Genomic DNA, 27,636 nt, shown 5'->3' on the forward strand with positions numbered 1-27,636 from the left:
TGCCAGCGTCGCACTTCCTGTCATTGAAAAACATTGAAGGTCAATCTTGTTGGTGCCGCACCGTCATGTGACGTGCGCGCGCGCGTGTATTAACGGATCGTAACTTACATCGAATGAGTGTGACATAGACTCGATTTTACGATATTCTATTCCAACGACTTAATTGACGCACAGAATGTCTTCTTCCGTCAGAATGAAACGTTCTGTCTTTTGTTTGCGCGCGTGCGTGCGCGCGTGCGGTCACGCGCGCGTGTGCACGTTTTTCCTGCCTTTCTTTCGTGGTGCGCAGTGGGCATGAAAAAGTAGCGGAGGGGTCGTTGAGAGCGCGGCAACGCGTTTGACCTTAATAGGACTTACTCGTGCGCGCGCGTGCGCCTGCATGTGTGCCAGAGCTGCAACGGACGCCAGCGTGCTCGTCTCGGAAGAAGGAACGACGGACGGATGACGAAAACGGAAAGCAAAATAAGTCAGGGTGTAGTTATGTAGTACGTCGCATACTAGATAGCGTGAGCTAGTGTTGATTCCTTGTGTTGCACAGAACTTTGCTTCACACTGTTGTTTTTTTTTTTTTTGGTCATGTTAATGTGTATTAACTCATTGACTGCCAGCCATTTTCACTGAAGTGTTTTCCTAGATTTTGACTGATTTTGCAAGGCCCGTGGAATATTATGTTCTATTGCTATAAAAATATGGAACCTACCAAAAGAGAGATTAGTCTCTTCTTTTATCAGGAAAAAAAGTATATTCCTATCTAGGGGTGTGAATTGCCTAGTACCTGACGATTCGATTCGATACCGATTAATCCCGATACGAATGGTCACGATTCGATACCGATTAATCCCGATACGAATTTATAAGTCGATTGTTGCGATTTTTTTTCATTCATATTTAGAAAATACTAATCAGTAAGCTTGTAGAGTGTAAGATTTATATGAAAATGTATTATTTATTTATCTGAAATTTCAGTCTTATAGAGGTTGTAATCTGTTTCATGTTTGAACAGCATTAAAATAAAAATATTAAGGCTTAATGTGCCGTTCATATAACATTCTTCCATGCTCAAGGTGTGAATCCTAAAAAAAAAAAAAAAAAAAAAAAAAAAACGATTCTGCCGATTATTGAATCGATTCGAGAATCGCGCGATGTAGTATCGCGATATATCGCCGAATCGATTTTTTTTTAACACCCCTATTCCTATCTGTTTCCTCTGTGCAGCAATTAGCAATAGAACATAGTTAAAGGGATCGTTCGGATTTTTTAACATGAATCTCAATTTCATCCTCACCTCCCGTGCGTGCGATCAGCCCTGACTTCCCCCTGACAGCGTTCGGTGACACGAGTTCTGGTCTGGTGTTGGACGAGAGGAAAATAGTCCAGCAAGCTGGCTGGGGTCTCGGAAATAAAGCGTTTTTCTTCTAAAAACTATTTGTTTTCAAAAGCGTGATGCATTTCCATCACAATACTCTTTCCTGAAAAAAGTCAGACGCCATTACCGCCAGCCACGACTTTTCTGTTCGTTCGTATCACTGAGATGCATTGAAAATCATGATAAACGTGCTGATCATTAGTAACGTGATAATCGTTCAATAATCGAATCGTAGCACCCTTAATCGTAATCGAATCGTGGGGTGCCTTAGATGGCACACCCCTAAAAAACGTAATAGTGTTTTACAAAACGACGGAACTACATTGACAATTTAATCGGTACCAGTGGATGAATTGTTCACGATTGTCGTTAAAAATATTACAAAAAAATGAATGGCAACTTTATATTCATATCATTTCTAATCGTAAAATTGCTGCAGGAGGGCGGCCCATAATGATATCGGTCACTGCTGTGAGTGCCGATACCTTAAAATAAGACCGATCCCGATAGCGGTTATCGGTAGCCCACGTCGTAGTCAGGGTGATCCCACCTCTGCCTCAATTTGAGCCAGGAAAAACCCTGATCGCTCACATTGGGTCAAAGGTTATCTGCTCTTTGTTCTTATCTTCGCAGTCTTCCTCCTCCTCCTCCTGGTCTGGAATGTTTTGTGGAATTTGTTTAATGAGGCAATGGGGAGCAGGATCAGTCAGAAATTGTCCGACTTGATTAAACCGGCTAAAACTAACAAGTCCATTAATAATGTACTATAGTTTCGCTAGTTATTTTTAAACAGGGCAAGTTTGGAATTTTTCTCGATTTTGGGGTGGCCCACACCCCACAAGAATAGATCAGCCCCATCTCTGAACCAATCTCCACATTCAACTCAACTCAACTTTATTTATAAAGTGATGTGTTCCCAAATTAGAGCTTGACACAGACAGCAAAACATGGAGGAAAATAGTTTTGCTTCTGGAACTGAAATCATTGACTTAAACGGCCAGTATGCCGGTTTGACTCTGGAAAAGGCACTTTTTAAATACAGGATTTAAACAAACAAACTACTTCTCAATTTACCGATCAGGGCTTCTTTTAATGTCTGGTGGTGATTTTGTCCTGATTTTGTATTTTTTTCACTCATTCACACATGTAAGCTCTGTGAGTGAGTGAGTGAAAAAAAAAAAATAATCCGTGCGTGCTTTCAAATTGCCGCAGGAGTGACGTCACGCTAGGGGTGTTAAAAAAAATCGATTCGGCAATATATCGCGATACTACATCGCGCGATTCTCGAATCGATTCAATAAAAAAAAATCGATTTTTTTTTTTTTTTTTTTTTTTTTTTTTTTTTTTAAAGAGCTCAGAATTGTTCATTCGGTAGTCTTACCGATTCAACGTCTTATCATCATTGCCTTTTTTTTTTTTTTTTTTTTTTGTGTGTGTGAATCGATTTTTAAACTTCCATTTTTAATGGAAAAATATTCAACAAAACGTCTGACTTCGGGTTAGGATTCACACCTTGAGCATGGAAGAATGTTATATGAACGGAACATTAAGCCTTAATATTTTATTTTAAAGCTGTTCAAACATGAAACAGATTACAACCTCTATAAGACTGAAATTTCAGATAAATAAATAATACATTTTCATATAAATCTTACACTCTACAAGCTTACTGATTAGAATTTTCTAAATTTGAATGAAAAAAAATCGCAACAATCGACTTGTAAATTCGTATCGGGATTAATCGGTATCGAATCGAATCGTGACCTGTGAATCGTGATACGAATCGAATCGTCAGGTACTAGGCAATTCACACCCCTACGTCACACAGTCGACACGTTGGCCTGGCCCCGTTTGCGACAAGCCACGCCCCCGCTCTGCGATTGGCTGGTGGGGTGTAAACACTGTCTTTCCACAGAAAAGTCCCGCTGTTTACAAAACAAACACAAAATGGCAAAATACAGGCTGGGGTTGGTGGTGGTTTAGGACAAAATCACCACCAGAAATTAAGAGAAGCCCAGATCTGTAAATTGAGAAGTAGTTTGTTTAAATCCTGTATTTAAAAAGTGCCTTTTCCTGAGTCAAACCGGCAGACTGGCCCTTTAATTCATTAAATTACAAAAATTAATATTTCTATTTTTTATTTAAATAGTTTCTTTGCCTATCTAGAAAAACAGGCTGCTGAGGGCTGCTAAAAAAATAGATGGCGGGCCGCAAATGGCCCCTGGGCCGTCGTTTGGACACCAATTACTTTAGGGGATGTTGGAATTTTTTATTTTTTTTTCTCCAGCTCATACTTTGGATGTGATGATGCGCTGACGTTCCTAATGATTCGGCATATGAGTATGAGCGTCAGTTTGTTTTGGAAAAATGTGCTGATAGAAATCCCGACACGACGACATCAGCCCAGAATGAAGGTTGCAGGTGTGACTCCTCCCCTCTCCCGCTATCACTTCCTGTTTGGCGCTGAGGAGAAGCAGCAGCAGCAGCAGCTCGGCCTTTGCTTGCCTGGGAACGTTTCTTATCTCCGTTCCTTTTGATGCTGCTGCTGCTCCTCCTCCTCCGCTTTTCCCGACGATGGCTCAACGGCATCTCCTGGCGCACGCACGCACTGAATGTGAATCCGATACCCGGCAACAAGCCCGATGAAAGACTGACATGTTGACGAACGTCCGGAAATGAGGTCATCCGTGTTCCTCCTCGGAAGTCGATATTTCCACAGTCGTTTGAACAAAACGTGCCACTTTTCCACACCCCGTTTGTGCGTGCGCGCGTGTGCAAGGAAAGGCGAGTGTATTTAGGAGGAAGACGAGCGCTCTTGTTCTCACGTTCTAGCATGTTCGGCGTGGAACGTGGACACCTGGAACGTGAAGGTAGTGTTTATGGGAACGTTGACCCTGTCATTAACACATTTTGACATCTTTCGTTTGCACATCTGGAATGTTCCACTCTCTTCCGAGCGCCATTCAGAGCGTTGACCTGATTTGAGTCGTGAATGTGCGATGACATCATCCGTCCGAGGTTCCACCTGGATTCATTTTAGACTTGCTCCTCCCAATCTGTGCTCCGACCTCATCCCAATTATGCCCTCGTAATGGCCCACCTGTTTCCAACTAATTATGAACGTTTGGTTTTTGAGGGGTGGGTTACTGGTTAGCACGTCCGCCTCCCAGTTCTGAGGACTCGGGTTCGAGCCCCAGTTTGCATGTTCTCCCCGTGCCCGCGTGGGTCTTCTCCGGGTACTCCGGTCTCCTCCCACATTCCAAAAGACATGCATGGCAGGTTGATCGGGCGCTCGGAATTGTCCCTTAGGTGTGCTTGTGAGTGTGGATGGTTGTTCGTCTCTGTGTGCCCTGCGATCGGCTGGCAACCAAATGCGTCGTGGCATATAATCCCTGCGTAAACATGGTGTGCCCACTTACAGTTTTGCTCGCCATTTGCCTCGCAAAATCCACATTTTGACGTGAAAACTGCGACGTGAGACCGTCTAGTTCAAGCCTAAGCATTTTTTTTTCGACCCAGTCAGTCACATATCCGATCATATACTATCTAATCATCCAACCATCGTCCACCTGATTCTACCCTTTGTTCACCCACGATGTTGGAACAAATAATACATAAATTCTATTCTATCCATTTTACACCTGTGTGTACCAATCTTGATCCATTCTTGGTCCAACAATGAGCCGTCTGTTTCTACCTTTTGTCCACCAGTCTACTTACTTTTTCCCCCCCAACTAATGTTCTGTATATGTCACGATAAGGGCAATATCGTGATATAGTGATATTAGAATTGCCACAATATTGTCGTCCTCATGTTCACAATATTTAAAAGGAACACATTTGTTAAAAAAAAAAAAAAAAAAAAGTCAGGGTGATTTCCATTTGTGCAGTTCTAGCACCCTCTAGTGGCTATTTTATTAGTGCAATTTAATTTTCATTAGGGATGTTTTGGCCTTCTATGTTTAAAATCGATGCTAATTGTCAGATGAAGGGGAACCGAATTTGGTTGTGAAGCGATCAATATGTGCTTGCATTAGCAAGTAAGTGCCTCAATATTGCTATTAGAGATTGTAGGTGGTTTATATGCATTGCTGTTATGTACAAAAGCACAATATTGTGCTTTTTTTTAGTAGGAGCTTTCTTTTTTTTTTCAATATTGTGATCTTTTTTTAAATATCGCCATCCTCCCCACAATATCGTGATAATTATCGTATCGTGAACTTCATATCGTGATAATATCGTATCGTGATGTTTGGATATCGTTACATCCCTAATGTTTACATGACAGGGTGGGACACAAGTTTCCATACATAGTGTTTGCATACCTATCATATCTATGACACTTAAGAGTATCCGAAACATAAAAAAATCTATAGCGTATGCAACTACGGAAACTTGATGATTTCCAACGGCAAGTAACGACGACGAGTCCAAGCTGCTTTCCAACGTGGAATGTTTTACTACAGGTGGAAGTCTTCTCTCTGTCTCTGAGCGCGCGCGAGCGAGATAACGGCCCCTGGCTGGTTTAATGATTGTGGTTTGTGGACATTCCTTGGTGGCAGCACATTCCTGTTGCCTCAAGTAACCATGGAGATAAGACAAGAAAGACACAAAGGAGCACTGGAGGGGGCGGGACTTGTCTCTCAAGTAGATCTACAACAATATGCTCGGTCTAATATTTGCCCCTCTACTACACTGATATCAGGTATTTAATTAGCGATTAATCTCTTGATTATTTTGTCGATTAATCGAGGGATTGGATTAGAAAAAAGATTTTAGTTTCCATGCCTTTATTAAAAACAGGATAGTATTTCAAATTGACACTGTAGTAAGAAAAAAACACAATCATACATTATTTATGATTCAGTTACTCTGTTCGTCCGGAACATATCAGAAAATGGACAATAATCTGGATTATTGTATTATAAAGAAAAGCAAATGTTTTATTTTGATTCAACACAAAGATGATCAGTCTGATATTTTCTGGTGATAATCTGAAATTCCGGAAAAATGGTGAAAAAAAAGGGGGAAAAAAATCTCAATGGTTAATCGATTATCAAAAAATATTATTAATTTGATAAATAATCAGTTGACGAGTAAGCAATTAATCGTTTCACTTCTACACCCAAAGGAGAAGTGACTAACACAATATAGGGATGGGTACTGCGCCACTGGCCTCAGGGCTGAATGAATAAAAAAGTGTTAAGTTCCACCCTTAACTGTTCCTAACAGTATTGGAGAAATGACTCAAATTACATTATAATATCCCCGCCCCAACTGTCTACTTTAGTCACTGTACTATCATGCTCTTATTATGAAATACGTGTTGACTTTTTGCACTGTTTCCTTCTATATTTTATATTATCCATATAAACATTCATGATCTGTGCAATCATATATTTAATGACATATTTTACAAATGTATGTTAGCCAATGTAATTGAGGTATTTAGATTTTAGTTTATTTTCTTCTATTTATTTAACTTTTTCTTTTTAATCTTTTACCTAAATGTTGTTTTTGTCATTTTGATGCTTGCATGTCCCATGTATGCACCAGTCAGTTACCGAGACAAATTCTTAGTAAGGTGAAATTTAATCTCTTACATGGCAATACAATTCTGATTCTGAATAAAACATACATGATTAAAGTAACGATTCAACTATAAATGTAAATATTCATATTTTTACTAAAGTAAGAAGTTTCTACTATTTGCAGTATTGGTACTTCTGAGAATGTCTTCCATGTACAAGTAAAATTGGTACTGCATGAAATCCTTAACTGAATCTAAAATCAACGTGAATCGAATCGAGGCCTTCTGAATCGAATCAAATCGATTTTGGAAATCTGAATCGATAATCCAGCCCTCGTCCTGTTTGAAAGCGCTATATAAATACGGATGACTTGACTTGACTAATCTGACCAAGGGACACATTCGGTGGACACGTTGACGTGACTAAGAAAGGAAATGTTTCTTTTAACACGGGATGCATATTGCTTGTTGGGTCACGTGATCTGCTCGATGACATATTAGCAACGACGACGATGTGCGGAACATCTGCAGCCTGTTAGCAAACTTAATAGAATGAGGATGATGTCACCGATGATGATGTTATTATTGATGCGTGCGTGCGTGTGCGCGCAGCTGTTCCACGTGGCCTACGTCCTCATCAAGTTCGCCAACTCTCCACGTCCAGACCTGTGGGTTCTGGAAAGGTCAGTGGACTTCGGGCAGACGTACCAGCCATGGCAGTATTTCTCCTGTGAGTATTAATGCTGTCAGAACTTCACTGACATTTTTTTTTTTTTTTTTTGATCAGCCAAAATGAGCACCTTTATTTTGAAGGAGTTGTAATCCTTCTATAGGTGGTGTCCAACCAACCGCCCCCTCATTTGAATAACATTTCGACTTGGCAGTATGGCCCAAAACTGCCAAAATTCAAAATAAATAAATGGCTAAATAAATGACTAAATAAATAAATGATGAAATAAATGTCTAAATAAATGACTAAATAAATAGATAAATAAATGACTAAATAAATAGATAAATAAATAAATGTCTAAATAAATAAATGACTAAAAGTGAAAATAAAAACGATTTATTTCCATTTATATTTATTTTTTTAGATAGAATTTTCGAATTATATATTTTTTTTTATATTCATTTTTATTTTCACTTTTACACATTTATTTATTTATTTAGTCATTTCTAATTTTGGCAGTTTTGGTCCTCCATACAGAACAGCCCATATAATGACTAAATAAATAAATGATGAAAGACGTAAATAAATGACTAAATAAATGTCTAAATAAACGATAAAATAGAAAAATAAATGCCGAATTAAATGTCTCAATAAATAAAAACGGATTTATTTCCATTTATATTTATTTTTTTTAGATATAATTTTGGAATTATATATTTTTTTATATTCATTTTTATTTTCACTTTTAGACATTTATTTATTTATTTAGTCATTTATTTATTTTGAATTTTGGCAGTTTCGGTCCTCCATAGTTCTGTCCATGTATGACCGGTGTCAAGAGTTTGGTCCACATTGCTGGCAGTAAGAACTCTGGGCTTCCCTTGCTAAAGCTGCTGCCTCAGCGATGTGACTCCGGATAAGCGGTGGATCATGGATGGATAGATAGTTGTGATTTAAAAAAAAAAAAAAAATTATTCAAATTTAGCAGGGTTGTTAACAACACTGTACACACAAAATGAATCAAACACATAAACGCAGATTTGCGGACTTTGGATTTTGATTCTTGTTGTTTACCTCTCTTTCTTTGCACTGTGTGTGCGTGCGTGCGTGCGTGCGTAGCCTCCAAGCGAGACTGCATTGAGCGCTTCGGACAGAAAACCATCGAGAGGATCTACAACGATGACGACATCATTTGCACAACGGAATATTCCCGAATTGTTCCTTTGGAAAATGGAGAGGTGACATATTTGTTTACTGATATCATTGAATATTATTCATATCAAGCAAGAAATTCCACCAAGACAAATTGTTAACTCATTCACTGGCCGCCATTTTCACATTTCGCAATCCCGTTCGCTCGCGGCTGTTTTACTGGATTTTGACTGATTTTGCAAGTCCCACAGAATATTGTGTTCTATTTGCTATAAAAGCATGGAACCTATCAAAAGAAAGATTAAAGTCTCTTCTTTCATCAGGAAAAAAAAAAAGTATGTTTCTATCTGTTTCCGTTTTGCAGCAATTAGCATTAGAAGAGAGCTAAGTTTAATCAGTTTTCACAAATCTATTTAAAATTGTAAGCAATTGAGCTTTTTTTCTAGATGGCCCTGGTTGATCGTTCTGAACCTTTGCTCTGCTGCCACCTGCTGGCCGTTTGTGTAATAACTACCATTTCTGCAACCGTTCTTTGCAGTTGAGAGGCTGCATCAAAGCCTTCTGTATGCTCTAGCATAAAAAACCAAAAAAAAAACAAAAAAACGTGTCTTTGGGACACTTAAAACATAAAAAAAACGTATTTACACGTTATTGGGAGCAAATGAGTTAATTGAACCCGATTTCCACAATTAGTGACCAGGGCCATAAATAGCTGCAGATGAGGGTCTATTTTTTTGCAATTATATTAAAACAATATAATAGGGTCGGCGATCACAGCGCAAGAGTCCAATATTTTTTCAGCGATAGCAACTATGTGCACAAACCCCACGACCGGCTTTCAAAAGAGTGGGAAAATGGCTGAAAACTAAAAAATTGTGCTTCAACTACCAGAAAAATTAATAACTAGAATGTGGGAGTGGGAGGGATACTAAAGTTCCAGAAAAAAAAGTGGATACAGTCAAACCTCGGTTTTCGAATGTTTCTATTCTCAACCAAATCGGTTTTCAACCAGGAAATTTGAGAATTCTTCGTCTCAGAACTCGTCCAAAAATTCGTCTCTCAACCAAACTGAAAAAAGCTGAGCGTACCTGAACGCAACGCACTCGGGAGCCGAGCTAACTCGAATGCTTCCTCCATAGCACATTCGTGTTCAAAGTTCGTTTGGAGGAAACCTGTTCATTGTTATTTACGCAAATCTTTTTTTTTTAGTTTTGCATTGTGTATTAGCCCCTAATCATGGGTCCAAAGAAAGCAAGTGCAAGTGGTAAAGCTGGTGAAGAAAAGAGGAAAGTAGTGCACCGAACTATTGAATTTAAGAAATAAATGTTTGCATTTTTTTTGTTTTTTTTATCATTTTAGATAGGATATCTAAATAAAACTGTATTTCTACACTTTTCTATTTATGGTAAACAGTATACAGTGCAGTTTATGGTGTAAAATAGTAAAACAAAACAAAAAAAACTTGGAAAAAGTTTTTTTTTTAAAGACGTGGAACGGATTAAAATTGTTTACATTCATTATAATGGGAAAAATTGTTTTGGATTTCGAACAAATCGTTTTTGGAACAGCCTTCTGGAACGGATTATGTTGGAAAACCGAGATTTGACTGTATTTCAAATAAGCTTTGCTTTGTGTCACTTTGCATCAGATCTAGTAGCTTTAATAGCGTAATCCGCTTTTTGCGCGTAATGCTTTGATATCCAAAATGAATATGACAGCCATGTATTTGTAGCCACCCGGATAAAAGAGCTGAGCAAAATTCACCTCTGCCCAAACTGAGAATTCACATCACACATATTACTGCGAGATCCTTGATAGCTTAAATCATAATTGTATTTGACGTATTAAAGAAAAGCTGCATTAAAGCTTAACAGTATTAACAACAAGCGATCGGACCTCAAGTGGATTTCGCTTTTAGAACGCCTCAAAGTGGCACACAGCAATGGTCGTCTTTTCCATTTTCCAGAACTTAACGTTTCTTACTCGTTTTTCTGGTATTTGATGTGCTTATGTATTTGTGTTGGACTATTTCCCCGCTAGTGATTGGAGCACGAATCTAACGGGAGAGTATTTTTTTCACCAGATGACTTGCATATTTTTGCTTTATTTTCTTCTAATGACTGAATGATTTTGTTCCTTTTCAATTCCTTTGCAGATTGTGGTGTCACTGGTGAATGGGCGTCCGGGAGCGATGAACTTCTCCTACTCCCCCCTGCTGCGCGACTTCACCAAGGCCACCAACATCCGCCTGCGCTTCCTGCGCACCAACACGCTCCTCGGACACTTGATGGGGAAGGCCCTGCGAGATCCCACTGTCACACGACGGGTACGGACACCGAAGTCGCTGGCGGCTCGCACCAGTCTGCACGTTTGCCTGCCGGTTCTTCTCCTTCAACGTTATACACGGATGCACTCGAGCGCGCCCACCACAGCAGTCGCGCAAGATCCCAATCAAAGTCTCTTGCTCACAAAAAAAAAAGCTGCTCCTCGGGGTGTGCTCAAAAAATCGATACGGCAATATATCGTTGCGGGCCTCATCACAATACACGTATCGATTCGCAGGCGTCAGAATCGATATTGCTTGTTAACTTTAAATAGGCAGTTAACGTTTGCCATTGCAGCTTGCATTGTACCTAAAAAATCAAAACCAGCAGCGTCTTTGAAGTTAATTGCCTTCAATTAATGCAAAAATAGCTCACCAGTGATTGGACACTGTGTCTTGCTAAGAAAAATGAAAGCAGAGGAAGAATATCAACATTTATTTACTTATAAACTTAACATGGCACGTCTCTCATGTGGGATACATATGTATCGCAATACGTATCGTATCGTGGCCCCTGTATCGTGATACGTATCGTATCGTGAGGTTGGCGGCAATACCCTGCCCGAGCTGCTCCATCGCGCATCAACTCGCGCTGTGCAATTAATCGAAATTCAATTACGATTTCAATTATTGCACTTCACAATTACAAAATCAGCATAATCGTAAAAAAAAAAAAAGATTATTAATACTAATTTTTGAGGTGTTTAAATTGATACTTTTGCACCTTTTTAAAATGTTAAAATAACTAATTTAACACCAGATAAACAGATGAAAATGGACGGATGAGTGGCGAAACAAACACGTGACAGTGCGAAGCCTGTAATTGTTAATACGTGTCCTGCGGCTTACTCGTAACCAGTCCAAATTGGACCCTTGGTGGTTGAGGAGAAGGAAGTCTTGGCTTCCTTGCTCAAGCTGCTAATAATAACCCCCCCCCAACCTGAACGGAGTGCACTTGGTGCTTTACAAACATTCAGTACATTTTCATTTGATTTTAAAAGCATGGATCCTTCAGTGTTAGCAAATTTAGCACCCATCTCAAACCTCCACTACTTAGCCAAGATTGGCGAGAATTTTATTTTAATCAACTCAGCCATTTCTTAAAATCAAATGGAGTTTAGAGCAAATTTTAATCTATTTTTTTTTTCTTTCTTTTTTACTGGGAGCTCAGTATTATTCATTTGGCATTCTTCCTGAGTCAACTTTTTTGTGTGCATGCAAATTCAAATTCAACTCGAGTTCAACCTTAGTGGACATAACCTTATTATTATTATTTTTTAATTAAAAAAAAAATCTGGTAATTTTTATTTTTTTATTTTGGGGCGGGGCTATTAGTCAATTAATCGATGGAATAATTGATAGGCAATTCCATCCATCCATCTATCCATCCATCCATCCACATAACAGGTCATGAACTCTGGCGCACGGGCAAACCCCAAACATGAGACAAGACCCAAATATTACTCCTGCATGACTCAAGTCATGACAGCCGCCCTCTGTCTGCAGATGTGACGTCGTGTGTACGTGAGAAGGGAGTGTGCAGTTGTGATTCCAAATTCAATTTTAGCTTTAAAGTTCCGCTTGTGGTCACTGAATGGTTTGGGGCCCGAATACATTCCGGAAATGCGGAATATAGACAATTAGGGCTCTGAGCTCTGCAAACTTTTTTTGCATTTTTTAGAGGTGCACCGATCACAATTTTCCGGCCGATCACCGATCTTTTAAAAAGTCTGACCTGCCGATCCCCATTTTTGCCGATGCCGATTTTGTATTTTTTTTTCCCATAACAAGAAGCGTATACATTCAGTGTTCCAATCTTATTTTATTGGAAAACACGGAACAATATCGGCAAAATAATACAAATGGGTTGCTTTAACTGCACATGAATTTGTTCTCTTAAAATAAAAATGAAAATCCTTTTAGTCATCTCGGCAGAAGAGGACAGTGGCTGACTTTTTCAGACCTCTGAGGAGGGAGATGAGATTGGTGGAAAAGATTAGGTTAATTTTGAAGGGATCGGCCGATCACCGTTCTCACAAAATAAAGGAAATCGGGGCCGATAAATCGTCCAGCCGATCAGTCACTAGTCAATTTACACTAGTTTCAATGTGTATATAGAATAAGAAATAATGCACTCACACACGACAAACCTGATGGTGCAGTGCTTGTGGATGCGCGTCGTATCGTTCCTGTATTTTCTCTGTTTAGCACCCTGGTTCACACTCTCAGCTCTCACTCCGAGGGTCTGTTTCTCTTTCCTGCTCTTTGTCACTGAACACAAGTACCTCACCAGTCCTCTGGCTCTTTTTTTTTTGTGGCACTCTCAACTTGCTTCTCTCGCCACTCTCTGGCTCTGCCTCAGTGTCTGCTGCATTGTCATTTTTGCTTGGACCTTATGCCCCTTTTTTCATCTTCATTTTGAACCATAGATGAAAAGCATTGGAGACAAATACCCCAAATTTCCACAACCCAGTCTATAAATAACATTTATATAATAAGCTACTGTTGTGGACTTGCTTGTTTTTATGGTGTTGGTAAGGTTTAGGGATATAACGATATCCAGATGTCACGATACGATAATTATCACGATATTGTGGGGAGGTTAGCGATATTTAAAAAAGGTCACAATATTATAAATAAAAAAAAATGAGTTCAGACTAAAAAAAAAGCACAATAATGTGCTTTTCTACATAACATCAATGTTATTATTATTATTATTATTATTATTATTATTATGTCATGTTAATGCACGCACACATTGAGTTCCTCCACATAATGACTTGCTTCACATGCATATTAGGTTCCCTTTCATCTGACAATTAATGTCGATTTTAAACATAGAAGGGCCAAAACATCCCTCATGAAAATTAAATTGCACTAAAAAACTAGCCACCAGAGGGTGGTAGAACTACACAGAAGAAAAATCAACCTGACTTTTTTTTTTTTTTTTTTTAACAGATTTGTTGCATTTAAATATTCTGAACATGGCGACGACGATATGCCACACCCATTAAGATTGATCTCTAGACCTACCACGAGGGATGTAACGATATCCAAATATCCCGATGTCATATTATCACGATATGAAGCTCACGATACGATAATTATCACGATATTGTGGGGAGGTTGGCGATATTTAAAAAAGGTGACAATATTGTAAAAAAAAAAAGAGCTCATACTAAAAAAAAAACGCAATATTGTGCTCTTGTACATAACAGCAATACATATAAACTACCTTCAATCTCTAATAACACTTAATATTGAGGCATTTAATCGCTAATGCAAGCCCACATTGAGTTCCTTCACATATTGACTCGCTTCACAAGCATATGACGTCCCCTTCATCTGAACATTAGCATCAATTTGAAACATAGAAGGGCCAAAACATCCCTAATGAAAATTAAACTGCACTAAAAAAAAAACTAGCCACGAGAGGGTGCTAGAACTGCACAAATGGAAACCAACCTTTTTAACAGATGTGCTGCTTTTAATATCGTGACATGACGACAACGATATCTTGTGGCTGTTTTAATATCCCGATATTGCGCTTATCGTTACATCCCGACCTACCACTGGTTCCAACTTGAATGTAGCTTTGTAATGGATCGTCGGTTCTCACCCGATGTGTGTGCGTGTGTGTGTGTGCGTGTGCGTGCATTTGTGCGTGTTTGCGTGTGCTTGTGTGTGTCTGCCCACGAGTGCAGTACTACTACAGTATTAAGGACATCAGTATCGGTGGACGCTGCGTGTGCAACGGACACGCTGAAGCATGTCGCGCTCAGGACCTCAACGACCCTTACAAGTAAGTGAGCAAAACGCACACATTGAAAATCAAACTGAACTCTCGGCAAGCGTTTTTTGGAGCGAAGGCCTTTATTGGGGATAATAATTCAACACTCAATTATATTTAATTAAACACTATTCACCACAGGGGTGGGAATCACCCACAACACGCACGCACACTTCTGTCTGTCTGTCTGTATAGAGCAGCGGTGTCCAAACTACGGCCCGGGGGCCATTTGCGGCCCGCCGGCCATTTTTTTTAGTGGCCCGCGACATATGCTACAAATGGCATTTGACTCAGTTCAAATCAAATAAAAATGAAAATGTTTGGAGATGGTCAAAGTAAGAAGGAGGGCTATTTAAAAACAGGTGCCATTAAAGGTTATTTTAGTTAACTAAAACTAATGGAAAAACTAAGACTAAAATTAAGAAAAAATATTGTCACCGGAATAAAATAAAACCGAAAATGCTTTTTAAAAAACGAAAACTAACTGAAACTACATTTTATGTTCACAAAATCAACTAAAACTAACTATAATTACAGAAAAATGTCCTTTGTTTTAGTCTTTGGTAATTAATTTAATGCATGAGCCTTTGGGGATGATTTTAAATGTGTTTTTTAGTAGATTTATTTTGATATAAACCTGAATAATGACGTTTGAAAGTATGTCACACAGAAGTGACGTCATCGAGCAGCAGCCAATAGAAAAGCACCAAAAGATGACGTCGCTCCCATGCTGTTTTTTAAATATTGCGCACAAGTAATACACATAAAAAAAAAAACTAATACTAATACTGAAACTAACAAATTAAACAAAAACGAAACATTTTTTTAAAGAACTAAACTAATAAAAACTAACAGAACCACCCTGAAAACTAATAAAAACTAACAAAAATGGCAAATTCCAAAACTATAATAACCTAATGCCATATTAGAAATTAATTGGTTTATATACTGTAGTATTTTTCTAAATATGCAAAAGCACAAATCAATTATTTGTACAATTATTAGGCCTAAACTAGGGCTGTCAAAGTTAAAGCGTTAATAGATTAATTAATCACAGAAAAATGTCGCATTAATCACGTATAAACGCATATTAATCTCATATTAATTTTTTTCGAGTGCACTTGAGCCTTGAACGCAACCGCGGATGGTTACATTGAAGGCTGCGCAGGTCAGTGATGAGGTCATTGCTCGGCATTTCCTACGCCTGTTTGTTCCAAAATGAGCGGCGTGACGCCAGTTGGTGGTAAATTGCGCTTTAAAAAAACACCCCGACGGGACTTTAGATAAAAAAACAAAAGTCATTTGCGTTTAATGAATTAATAATTGCTGAATTGCACCCAATTGATATGATGGGGTCAAAACTTGCCTGTTGGATGTTGCCACCTCCATTTTACCAGCACCAACACTCACACGTGTGTTCGTCATGAGCAAAATGTTTTTTTGGGTGTGTGTGCAAGTTGGATGGGCGGAGCAGTTTTTAGGCTGAGACAATGCACGTAACGTAGGAAGTGATTCAAAGGAATTTCCTTTTCAAACAAAAGTGCTATTAAACCTGCGAGCAGCAAACTCACGGGAATGTCAAAGGTGAGGTGTGTGTGTGTGTGTGTGTGCGTGCGCACGCAGGCTGCAGTGCGACTGTCAGCACAACACCTGCGGTGAATCATGTGACCAGTGTTGCCCCGGATACCACCAGTTGCCATGGAAACCGGCCACCACTTTCAGTGCCAATGAGTGTGAACGTGAGTGTTGCGCTTTATATATTCTTGCTTTCTCGACGTGGGATTTTTGAGTCCAACGTCTGACACTTTTTTTTTTTTTTAAATTCTTTATTTATAACTTTTCAGACTTTAATTAACAGATGTGTACAATTCACACATACAAAGATATGCATGTCATCATTCATCTTTCCAGAAAAACAAATAAGTCCCATCTAAAAATAAAAATAAAACAACAACAACTACTAATAAAAACTTCATCATGAACATCAGGGAGTGATCATCAATATTTTCCAAATGATCCTAATTTAGAATTAAATTGGGCTTTTTTTATTTATTTTTTTTAATTTTAATGTACCGTAACCATTTTCCCAACATTTCTCAAACCAACCATGGTTCTGATTTACAAATGTTGTTAATCCGTCCATTTTGTAAATGTCTGTTACTATATCTCATAGGGGTGTGAATTGCCTCGTACCCGACGATTCGATCCGTATCACGATTCGTAGGTCACGATTCGATTCGATACCGATTAATCCTGATATGAATTTACAAGTCGATTGTTATGTTTTTTTTGTTTTTTTTTACTCAATTTAGAAAATACCATTCAGTAAACTTATACATGTACACTGTAAGATTTGTATGAAAATGTATTATTTACATTTATACATTTAGGTTGTAACATTTTTCATGTTTGAACAGCATTGAAATAAAATATTAAGCCTTAACGTTCCATTAATAAAACATTCTTCCATGCTTAAGGTGTGAAAGTTAGTTTTGTTGCATATTTTTACATCAAAAATGGATGTTAAAAAATCGATTCGCTGCCTATTGAATCGATTCGAGAATTGCGTGCTGTAGTATCGCGATATATTGCCCAATCGATTTTTTTAACACCCCTAATATCCCACCATGTTGACATATTAAGGATAACCGCTGACAACCATTTTCTTCAGACACTTTTGAGCACACATGTACAAAAAAAAGAGTAACAAGAGTTTCTCAAGTGTAGTTCTTGTTTTGCTTCCAAGTATACAAATTAATCTGTCGATGTTTGAAGTCACTTTTTAAACATTTGTAAACAAAGCTTAACACTATTCGTTGTAACGTCTTAAAAAAATTAAAAAAGCGCAACGTTCATTTTACTCGTTTCCACCAGGATTGTGCATGCACACTGATTGATGAAGTTGTTATCGTTTAAAATCCGTGTCATTTGAGGTATTTTATTTTTGGTTGAGGCATTTTTTTGTATTGTTTGGGACCTCTTCTCCCTTTTTTTTTTTGTTTTTTTTTTGTTGTTGTTATTTTTGTATTTGGTAATCCCTTGCAATGTTGATTGTTCTTTGCAAGTCTGCTTGTTCATTTGTGTGATTTTCATTTTGTATGCTGAAAAATGGTAAAATAAAAAGTTAAAAAAAAAAAATAAAAAAAATAAAAATAAAATCCGTTTTCAATCTTCCCAGCATGCAACTGTCACCGCCACTCGTTTGACTGCTTTTATGACGCCGACGTGGCCGAGCGGCGCGGCAGCCTCGATGTGCGTGGAAAGCACCGGGGAGGCGGAGTCTGCCTCAATTGTCAGGTAGGCAATGCGTTCATGCGCGGCGCGTTTTTCTCTTTGTTTTCGTTTCCAACGTGGGTTCTCTCACAGCATCACACCGCTGGCGTCAACTGTGAGCGCTGCGCCCCGGGCTACTACAAAGCGCCAGACACGCCCCTCGATTCGCCGCTAGCCTGCACACGTAAGTCACCGGGTCCTAACGCAGGGCTGGCAAACTCATATTAGCTCAGGGGCCGCATGGAAGGAAATATATTACTAAGTGGGCCGGATCGGTAAAATAATGGTCAAAAATATAACACGAATGCAACTGAAACACGGCAACACTTTGCCTTGTATGACTATGTTCTTATTTTGATACTTAATCGGTTTACAAGAAAATTCAGGGAATAAGATGCCAGACATATTTGCACTTTTATTCTTTTTACACAATGCCTAATCCAAGACTGGAAAATGAGTTATAAGTCTTGTATCGCTTGAAATCTTCTTCTCACCATACAGCGCACTCATAAGTAGGGGTGTAACGATACCGGCCATATGGCGATATCGTGATATTAAAACCGCCACAATATCGTCGTCGTCATGTTCACGATATTTAAACGCTACACATCTGTTAAAAAGGTCAGGTTGATATCCACTTGTGCAGTTCTAGCACCCTCTGGTGGCTAGTTTTTTAGTGCAGTTCAATTTACATTCGGTATGTTTTGGCCCTTCTATAATTGTCAGATGAAGGGGATTGTAATATGCTTGTGAAGCGTGTCAATACGTGGAGGAACTCCATGCGGGCTTGCATTAGTGAGTAAGTCCCTCAATATTAAGTGTTATTAGAGATTGAAGGTAGTTTATATGCATTGCTGTTATGTACAAAAGCACAATATTGTGCTTTTTTTTTTTTTTTTTTTTTTTTTTTAGTGTGAGCTCTTTTTTTTTTTTTACAATATTGTCACCTTTTTTTTTTAGCTCTTTTACTGCCACACGTTATCGAAAAAACAACAACAACTTTATTATGACAAAGGCTTTGATCATTTACATCATCCTTGAAAACGTTCAATTTCATCATATTTCGACTTGACTTTATTGATCCCTTTGGGAAGGCTCCCTCTGGGAAATTTACATTTCCACCAGCAATAAGAACAGATAATAAAATAAAACAATCAATCAATCAATAAATAAGGTTATTACACCAGAGACTGAATTAATAATAATAATAATAATAATAATAATACATGAAAATCATCATGTTTCATTGTAATTTCATCCGCAAAGAGCGCATTTAAAAGAGATACAATGCTGCCGTCTGCTGTCCATAGATAGTGAGTGTTTTTGATTCCACAACTCATTGACCAGGCAGCGCGTGCTGCACTCAGACGGTGGACTGCCCATTGAAAAAAACAAAACAAACAAACAAACAAACAAAAAAAAACATAGTTGACATCATTTAACATTTATAGCGGCATGCATCGTGATTTTACTAATCGTTATTAAACGTTTTTGGCGGTCAAAGAGTTAAATATTGCCAACCTCCTCACAATATCGTGATAATATCGTATCGTGATATTTGGATATCGTTACATCGCTACTAGGGGTGTGAATTGCCTCGTACCTGACAATTCGATTCGTATCACGATTCACAGGTCTCGTTTCGATTCGATACCGATTAATCCCGATACGAATTTATAAGTCGATTGTTGCGATTTTTTTTCATTCAAATTTAGAAAATACTAATCAGTAAGCTTGTAGAGTGTAAGATTTATATGAAAATGTATTATTTATTTATCTGAAATTTCAGTCTTATAGAGGTTGTAATCTGTTTCATGTTTGAACAGCATTAAAATAAAATATTAAGGCTTAATGTTCCGTTCATATAACATTCTTCCATGCTCAAGGTGTGAATCCTAAAAAAAACACAAAAAAAAAAAAACACAAAAAAAAAACGATTCTGCCGATTATTGAATCGATTCGAGATCGCGCGATGTAGTATCGCGATATATCGCCGAATCGTTTTTTTTTTTTACACCCCTAATCGCTACTCATACGTTGACATACCCTTGTGTATGTAAGCACAACGGTATCGATTCCATCTCTCTGCGTTTGTTTGTTTGTTTGTTTGTTATATGTGTGCATGTATGTGCACTTGTCAGCCTGTGACTGCGTGTCTCCGTTCACGGATGGGACGTGTGAGGAGATGACTGGACGTTGCTTCTGTAAGGAAAACTACGCCGGCAACGACTGCGACACGTGCGCTGATGGCTTCGTCAACTTCCCAGAGTGTCACCGTAAGTCTGTCTTGGCGATTTTGGCTTGGATGTTTGCCATCAATGACTCATCTCTGCCCGTCTGTCTACCTCAAGCAGCTTTCCCCGCGTATCCCAGCAACAACAATGGCGAGGCCAAACCAGCCGGAGAGATCATTAGTAAGTATTTTGTTCATAAAAAATATATATATACCTGTATATTAGGGGTGTGAATTGCCTAGTACCTGACGATTCGATTCGTATCGTGATTCATAGGTCACGATTCGATTCAATACCGATTTTATAAGTCGATTGTTACGATTTTTTTTTTTTTTTTTAAAGTTTAGAAATCCTAATCAGTAAATTTGTACAGTGTAAGATTTGTATGAAAATGTATCATTTATTTATCTGAAACTTCAATCTTATAAAGGTTGTAATCTGTTTCATGTTTGAACAGCATTAAAATAAAATATTAAGGCATAATGTTTCATTAATATAACATTCTTCCATGCTTAAGGTGTGAACCCTAAGACGTTTTGGTGACTATTTTCCCATCAAAAATGGATATTTAAAAATCGATTCGGCCGTCTATTGAATCGATTCGAGAATTGCGCGATGTAATATCGCGATATATTGCCGAATCGATTTTTTTTTTTTTACACCCCTACTGTAGATAGATGTTTAGATAATATACTCAACTCAACTTTCTTCTTGGAGTTCATTGACCCATTTATCCCTGAAATGTAACGTTGAGGGCAATAACTTTTAATTAGTAAAAATAACACTTTGTGTTCCCCAGGCCCGTATGACACTTGTTCTGTGTTACATGTTGGGGGACCAAAAACAAAAAAAGTCTTTTGATTTTTTCGTCTTGTGTGTGTGACAAAACCTCAATTCAGCCCCCACTGGTTTCTTCCAAAAAAATCGTAATGTATTTGGAGTTTGAACCAAAGCTTCTGTTTTGTGCTCAGACTGCGAGTGCAGCGCGGCCGGCACGATCGACAACTCGTGCAGACCCGACCCGCAAAGCCGAATGTGCATGTGCAAGACCGGCTTCACTGGCGACCACTGTGACACGTGTGCGCCGGGCTTCCACGGACTCAACTGCCAGGGTGGGAACCTTGTTGACGCCTTTGCCCGGCGCATTGGCTCACACGTTTATAACTCGACATGGTCGCAAAATGCTTACGTTAGCAAAAATACAGTGCAACAGCACTCAATTTAGTTACCATGCTCACCCAAACACCGGCTGCCGGTTATTGTGCTTGCAAGTCGCTTCACACCATTTTGCTGCTTCCATGTTTGCGTGTGTGTTTGTGCGTGTGCGTGCGCAGCGTGTCAGTGTGCAGGTCCGGGTTGCCTGGATGGTTCCTGTGACACGCTAACGGGTCGCGGTGTGTGTCGCAGTGGTTTCCATGGTTACCATTGTGATCAATGCGCACCGGGTTACTTCAACTATCCGCTCTGTCAATGTGAGTGGTCTTACGTTCAAATGTTCTGATCGCGACCAATTCTTAGATTCGTTGTGATGACATCACACACGTGTTGTGTTGTGTTGCGTTGCGTTGCTGTATCCGCAGTGTGCGGTTGCAGTTCTGTGGGCTCGCTGCCCGAAGTGTGCGACCCAGCCGGTCGCTGTCTGTGCAAAGCAGAATTCCAGGGTCCCCGGTGTGAACGGTGCCGATCTGGATTCCACTCTTACCCGAACTGTCAAGGTATACTGCACAGTGCGTCAACATGCACGCATGCTATCATGTCTGGACCAAGGGCTTTGGGCCCAGAATATAGTTTGGGTGGGAATCTTGGCTCTCTCACGATTCGATTCAATTCTGATCAATTCTGGTCTGCGATTCGATTCAGTATCGATTTTTGATTCAAAATGATTTGATTGTCTGCTTCAATTTATAGATGTGCAAAGAATCATTATGATCTATTCCAGTCTGGTTTGCAAGACAGAATAGCAAATGGAGACAAAAAAAGACTTTTTTTTGGGATAAAAACAACACATTTGTTAAGTTTTGAATTGTAAGGAAAGTGCCTTTATTCCTGGCTCATACAACACGCTTGGTCTACCTCACTTCCTGTAATGTGTTTCGATATCCAAACTACCAATAATATTGTTACAGTCTAAAGCCGTTTATTACACTCCAGTTGAGGTTAACTGTAATCTAAACACACAAAACAAAGAAAATTACACACAGTAAACACTGAAACGCAATCACACTTTTGTTTAGCTTGTTTCCCGAACGTCGCTAGCTCAAGGCTAACACACAATGGAAAGCGCCATTGACCCACTAATGCTAATTAGCGTGCTACTCGCAGCACTTTTATCACTAAAAAGAACGGCTATACAGATCAGACAAAAACACTTCAGGAATGTACACAGAGAAGCATCTTAACATTACTAAACAGCATATGCTCTTCCTACGTTGAGAAAAAAACAATTTTTATTGGCATAACTTGATTGTGACTTTTTTTCTTCTACTCTCTAATGTGGCTACAACTTAAGTGTATCAGAGCGCGCAGAACCAACACTGCCCCTAAGTGGCCAAATCGTGTACAACATGAACAGTGCTCCGAATAAAGGCACACACAAACAACATTAAGATGATAAAAAAAATATGATTTTGGGACATTTTATATCGATTCTGAATCATAGTAAATGAGAAATGATTTTCTTTCTCTTTTTTTTGGCACACTCCTAGAATATAGGCCTCAAATATGGACGTGGGACTTAGACCTAGGATAGAGACAAAATGGGTATGGGTAACAGACTCAGGCCTGGGACACAGACATTGGACTTGGACCTAGGATGTAGTTTGTGGACATTGACATAGTACTTAGTCCATGGACCAAGGGCATTGGCATGAACCCAAGACTTGGACCTGAGACTTAAATCCCAGTCAATGACCGAGGATGCAAAGCTAGCATGGACCTTACATGGGCCGAGGAATATAGACCGAGGACAAGAGCAGCTGTCTAGAACTTGGCCCGAGGACATGGACTACAACAAGGGTGTCCAAACGTTTTCATTTGAGGGCCACATCCAGAAAATCAGAAGGACGCAAGGGCCACATCATGTTATGAAGAGAAATTGTGTTTAGTCCGAAAAATTGTACAAATAATTTATTTGTGCTTTAGCATATTTAGAAAAATGCTACAGTATATAAACCAATTTGTTTGTAATATGGCAGTCGGGTTATTATAGTTTGGGAATTTTTCATTTTAGTTAGTTTTTATTAGTTTTCAGGGTGGTTCTGTTTTTTTTATAAGTTTAGTTCTTTAAAAAAAAAATGCTTAGTTTTAGTTTAGTTTAGTTTGTTAGTTTCATTATTAGTTTTAGTTTTTTTTATGTGTAGTATTGTGCGCAATATTTAAAAAACAGCATGGGAGCGACGTCATCTTTTGGTGCTTTTCTATTGGCTGCTGCTAGATGACGTCACTTCTGTGTGACATACTTTCAAAAGTCATTATTCCGGTTTATATCAAAATAATTCTACTAAAAATCGCATTTAAAATCATCCCCAAAGACTCATGCATTAAATTAATTATCAAAGACTAAAACGAAGGACATTTTTGCTATAATTATAGTTAGTTTTAGTTAGTTTTGTAAACATAAAATGTAGTTTCACCTAGTTTTCGTTTTTATTTTATTTCGGTAACAATACTGTTTTTTGAATTTTAGTTGTTGTTTTTTTTTAACTAGTTTTATTTAACTAAAATAACCTTTAATGGCACCTGTTTTTCGACACCCTCCCTTCTTACTTTGACCATCTCCAAACCTTTTTGTTTTTATTTTATTTGAACTGAGTCAAATGCCATTTTTAGCATATGTCTCCGGGCCACTAAAAAAAAATGGACGGCGGGCCACAAATGGCCCCCGGGCCGTAGTTTGGACACCTCTGGACTACAAACAATGATGTTGAGAGCTCCGTCTTGAGGTGTCGAAATCAAGCGTTCAACCGTCGTTGCAGTGTGCACGTGCGACCCCCACACCTCATACGATAGCAGCTGCTCGGCGTCAGGTCAGTGCCACTGCCGACCGAACTACAGCGGCGCCTCGTGCGACCAGTGTGCGCCCGGTCACTACGGCTACCCCAGCTGCACACGTGAGTGCTCCTTTTTGAAATTTATGCATGTATTCATTTTTGAAACGGAAGGAAGACTTTCACCTTTGCGTGTATGGGCTGCGGGTGCGTGTGTGTGTGCGTGTTTTGCAGCGTGCCAGTGTTCCAAGGAAGGTTCTCGCTACAGCAGCTGCGATCAGGTGACCGCTCAGTGTGTGTGTCTGCGCAATGTACATGGCCTGCGCTGTGACAGCTGTGTTCGCGACACCTACGGCTTCCCAAACTGTCAAGGTAAAACTCATACGCGCACGTATACAAATAACACGTACACAAAAAAAAAAAAAAAAAAAAAGACAACACAACACACTGTCCATCTTTCTAATGACTTGCACTGTCATGGAAAATATTCAACATCCATGAAATTCCAAGTTTTTACGCAAAGCTCTTGCCATGTCCTGTCACCCCCAAAAGAACAGAAACACATGGTAGAAATTAGGGCCTTTGACTGTCTCACGATTCGATTCGATTACGATACCACCAAAAAAAAAAAAAAAAAAAAAAAAAGCAAAAATCTGTGCATAATTGACACCAACTGTTTTTAAGTTATATACTAGGGGTGTTAAAAAAATCGATTCGGCGATATATCGCGATACTACATCGCGCGATTCTCGAATCGATTCAATAAAAAAAAAAATCGATTTTTTTATTTTTTTTATTTTTTTTAAGAGCTCAGAATTGTTCATTCGGTAGTCTTACCGATTCAACGTCTTATCATCATTGCCTTTTTTTTTGTGTGTGTGTGAATCGATTTTTAAACTTCCATTTTTAATGGAAAAATATTCAACAAAACGTCTGACTTCGGGTTAGGATTCACACCTTGAGCATGGAAGAATGTTATATGAACGGAACATTAAGCCTTCATATTTTATTTTAATGCTGTTCTAACATGAAACAGATTACAACCTCTATAAGACTGAAATTTCAGATAAATAAATAATACATTTTCATATAAATCTTACACTCTACAAGCTTACTGATTAGTATTTTCTAAATTTGAATGAAAAAAAATCGCAACAATCGACTTATAAATTCGTATCGGGATTAATCGGCATCGAATCGAATCGTGACCTGTGAATCGTGATACGAATCGAATCGTCAGGTACGAGGCAATTCACACCCCTATTATATACCATGATTTTATTGATCCGGTCTGCTTGGTAATATATTTCCTTCCATGTGGCCCTTGAGCTACGCTATGAGTTTGACACCCCTGCTGTACATAATTGCACATCAGAAGAGCTGAACGCAGACAGACAGACAGAGAGAGAGACTTGCTTCAAAAATGCGTATGATCCATTCTGCACAAAATAAGCGGCCAAAAGGTCCATAATTCAAGCTGACCAAGTCGGGAGATACAGGCCACTCCAAGTTCGTCACTCTGGCTAGGTTTCTACCAAAAAGCACTTCAATTGCTGCCTTTGAAACCAACTTGCGGGCCGAAATAAACAAGCGCCCCCTGGCGGCCAACGGGGAAAAATCCTGCTTCACCCGCCTTTGTCGGTCCCAGGCCTGCATGCGAGGATGACGGACGATGATCTGTCCGAGCCCACACGGAGGATTAGAAGGTCCAAAAGATAGATAAGGCTTATTATGTTATAGTCAGGTGTGCACACATGCACTTGTATGCTCCATTGTGTGGCCCATCTGTTCACACACAACCTTACGATGATGGATTTGTGTGCAGTGACCTTGTTTTGCCCGCACTGAGCGTGATATAGCCCGACATTGGCTTGGGGTCTCGCGGTGATCTTTAAGCCATGTTTCCGCCAGACACATAAAATTGCTGTACCTAAATTCACAGCCATGTTCCGCTCTTAGCACAGTTTCGTCCAATTTCTTCTTTACCGCGCAAAGTGACGACAAGCAGCTGGAATCTGCTGTCGCGGCTCCTGAGTTGGTCGTTGGTGGACCCGACGCCTGAAGGAGCCCCACCAGATGAGTGACGTGTGCGTGAGGAGGCCTCGCCAGCTTGTGTGGCAGTTCCAGTGCATCGTGTACTTATAGGCAAAAAGTTAAACTACTACTACTTAGCGATGTAACGATAAGGGCAATGTCATGATATTGTGATATTAAAACTGCCACAATATCGTCGTCGTCATGTTCACAATATTTAAAAGGAACACATCTGTTAAAAAAAGTCAGGTGGATTTCCATTTGCGCAGTTCTAGCACCATCTAGTGGCTAGTTTATTAGGGCAATTTAATTTTCATTAGGGATGTTTTGGCCCTTCTATGTTTAAAATCGATGCTAATTGTCAGATGAAGGGGAACCGAATTTGCTTGCGAAGCGATCAACGTGTGCTTGCATTAACAAGTAAGTGCCTCAATATTGTTATTGGAGATTGTAGGTGGTTTATATGCGTTGCTATTATGTACAAAAGCACAATATTGTGCTTTTTTTTTGTATGAGCTCTCTTTTTTACAATATTGTGATCTTTTTTAAATATCGCCAACACCCCCACAATATCGTGATAATTATCATATCGTGGCCTTCATATCGTGATAACATCGTATCGTGATGCTTGGATATCGTTAACATCCCTACTACATTTGTTTGGTACAATGCTTATTGTGATCTTGCATGAGACAAATAATTTATTTGCATGAGACAAATTTTTTATTTCCAAAAAAATCAAAAATAAATAAATAAAAACTACAAATAATTTTAAGCCTCCCACAAATTTGCTATAAAAACTAAATTGCAGTAACTGATTTTTTTATTTTTTTTTTCCTGAGTCAACACATGACTACTGTCCATCATCACCAACAATCATAACATTCATACGCTCTTATAGACAAAAAGTACCAGTTAAGTCACACTAACTTTCTATGGTCATTTTCTTCTGTTACCACAGTAGTCCTTTTTATAACACATGTCCAAAAAAAAACATAATAAAAATGAGTGAAGTCTGCTATGACAGTATGAAACTCGTCTGTATGATTAAAAACGATGACTCATGAAGCGTGTGCGTGTGTGTTTCCAGCTGGCACGTGTCATCCTGCTGGGTCCGTTCATTACGTTGTTCCTCCTCCAGTGGTGAGTTTTTAAGGTTCTCGTAACATTGCAATTAAGACTTGTTTCGTAAATGATTATTCTTAAACTCCCTTTCAATCGCCAGTGCCACAAAGCATGCTGGGAGCGCCTCCAAGCTCCCAGCGACGCTACACATGC

The 27,636-nt window shown here is 39.0% G+C and overlaps 1 protein-coding gene across 5 annotated transcripts in view; it reads left to right on the forward strand.

Annotated features, from left to right (window-relative positions):
* Positions 1 to 27,636, forward strand: part of lama5 (laminin, alpha 5) — an 88,785-nt gene that overhangs the window by 8,133 nt on the left and 53,016 nt on the right. For 4 of the 5 annotated variants that reach the window (XR_013282232.1, XM_077512149.1, XM_077512150.1 and 1 more), the window contains exons 4-18: positions 7,509 to 7,626; positions 8,686 to 8,804; positions 10,874 to 11,044; positions 14,746 to 14,843; positions 16,455 to 16,570; positions 18,010 to 18,128; positions 18,198 to 18,288; positions 20,246 to 20,380; positions 20,456 to 20,518; positions 21,310 to 21,450; positions 21,673 to 21,810; positions 21,919 to 22,053; positions 24,313 to 24,447; positions 24,559 to 24,696; positions 27,449 to 27,501. Coding sequence is in view for 4 of the 5 variants with exons in the window: in XM_077512149.1 (XP_077368275.1) it covers positions 7,509 to 7,626; positions 8,686 to 8,804; positions 10,874 to 11,044; positions 14,746 to 14,843; positions 16,455 to 16,570; positions 18,010 to 18,128; positions 18,198 to 18,288; positions 20,246 to 20,380; positions 20,456 to 20,518; positions 21,310 to 21,450; positions 21,673 to 21,810; positions 21,919 to 22,053; positions 24,313 to 24,447; positions 24,559 to 24,696; positions 27,449 to 27,501 (1,770 nt within the window). In the remaining variant the exon portion in view is untranslated. The remainder of the gene's footprint in view (positions 1 to 7,508; positions 7,627 to 8,685; positions 8,805 to 10,873; positions 11,045 to 14,745; positions 14,844 to 16,454; positions 16,571 to 18,009; positions 18,129 to 18,197; positions 18,289 to 20,245; positions 20,381 to 20,455; positions 20,519 to 21,309; positions 21,451 to 21,672; positions 21,811 to 21,918; positions 22,054 to 24,312; positions 24,448 to 24,558; positions 24,697 to 27,448; positions 27,502 to 27,636) is intronic. The other variant, XM_077512147.1, reaches the window with a different exon arrangement.

This window comes from Festucalex cinctus, chromosome 2 (assembly GCF_051991245.1).
Source record: "Festucalex cinctus isolate MCC-2025b chromosome 2, RoL_Fcin_1.0, whole genome shotgun sequence".
NCBI classification, from domain to species: Eukaryota; Metazoa; Chordata; class Actinopteri; order Syngnathiformes; family Syngnathidae; genus Festucalex; species Festucalex cinctus.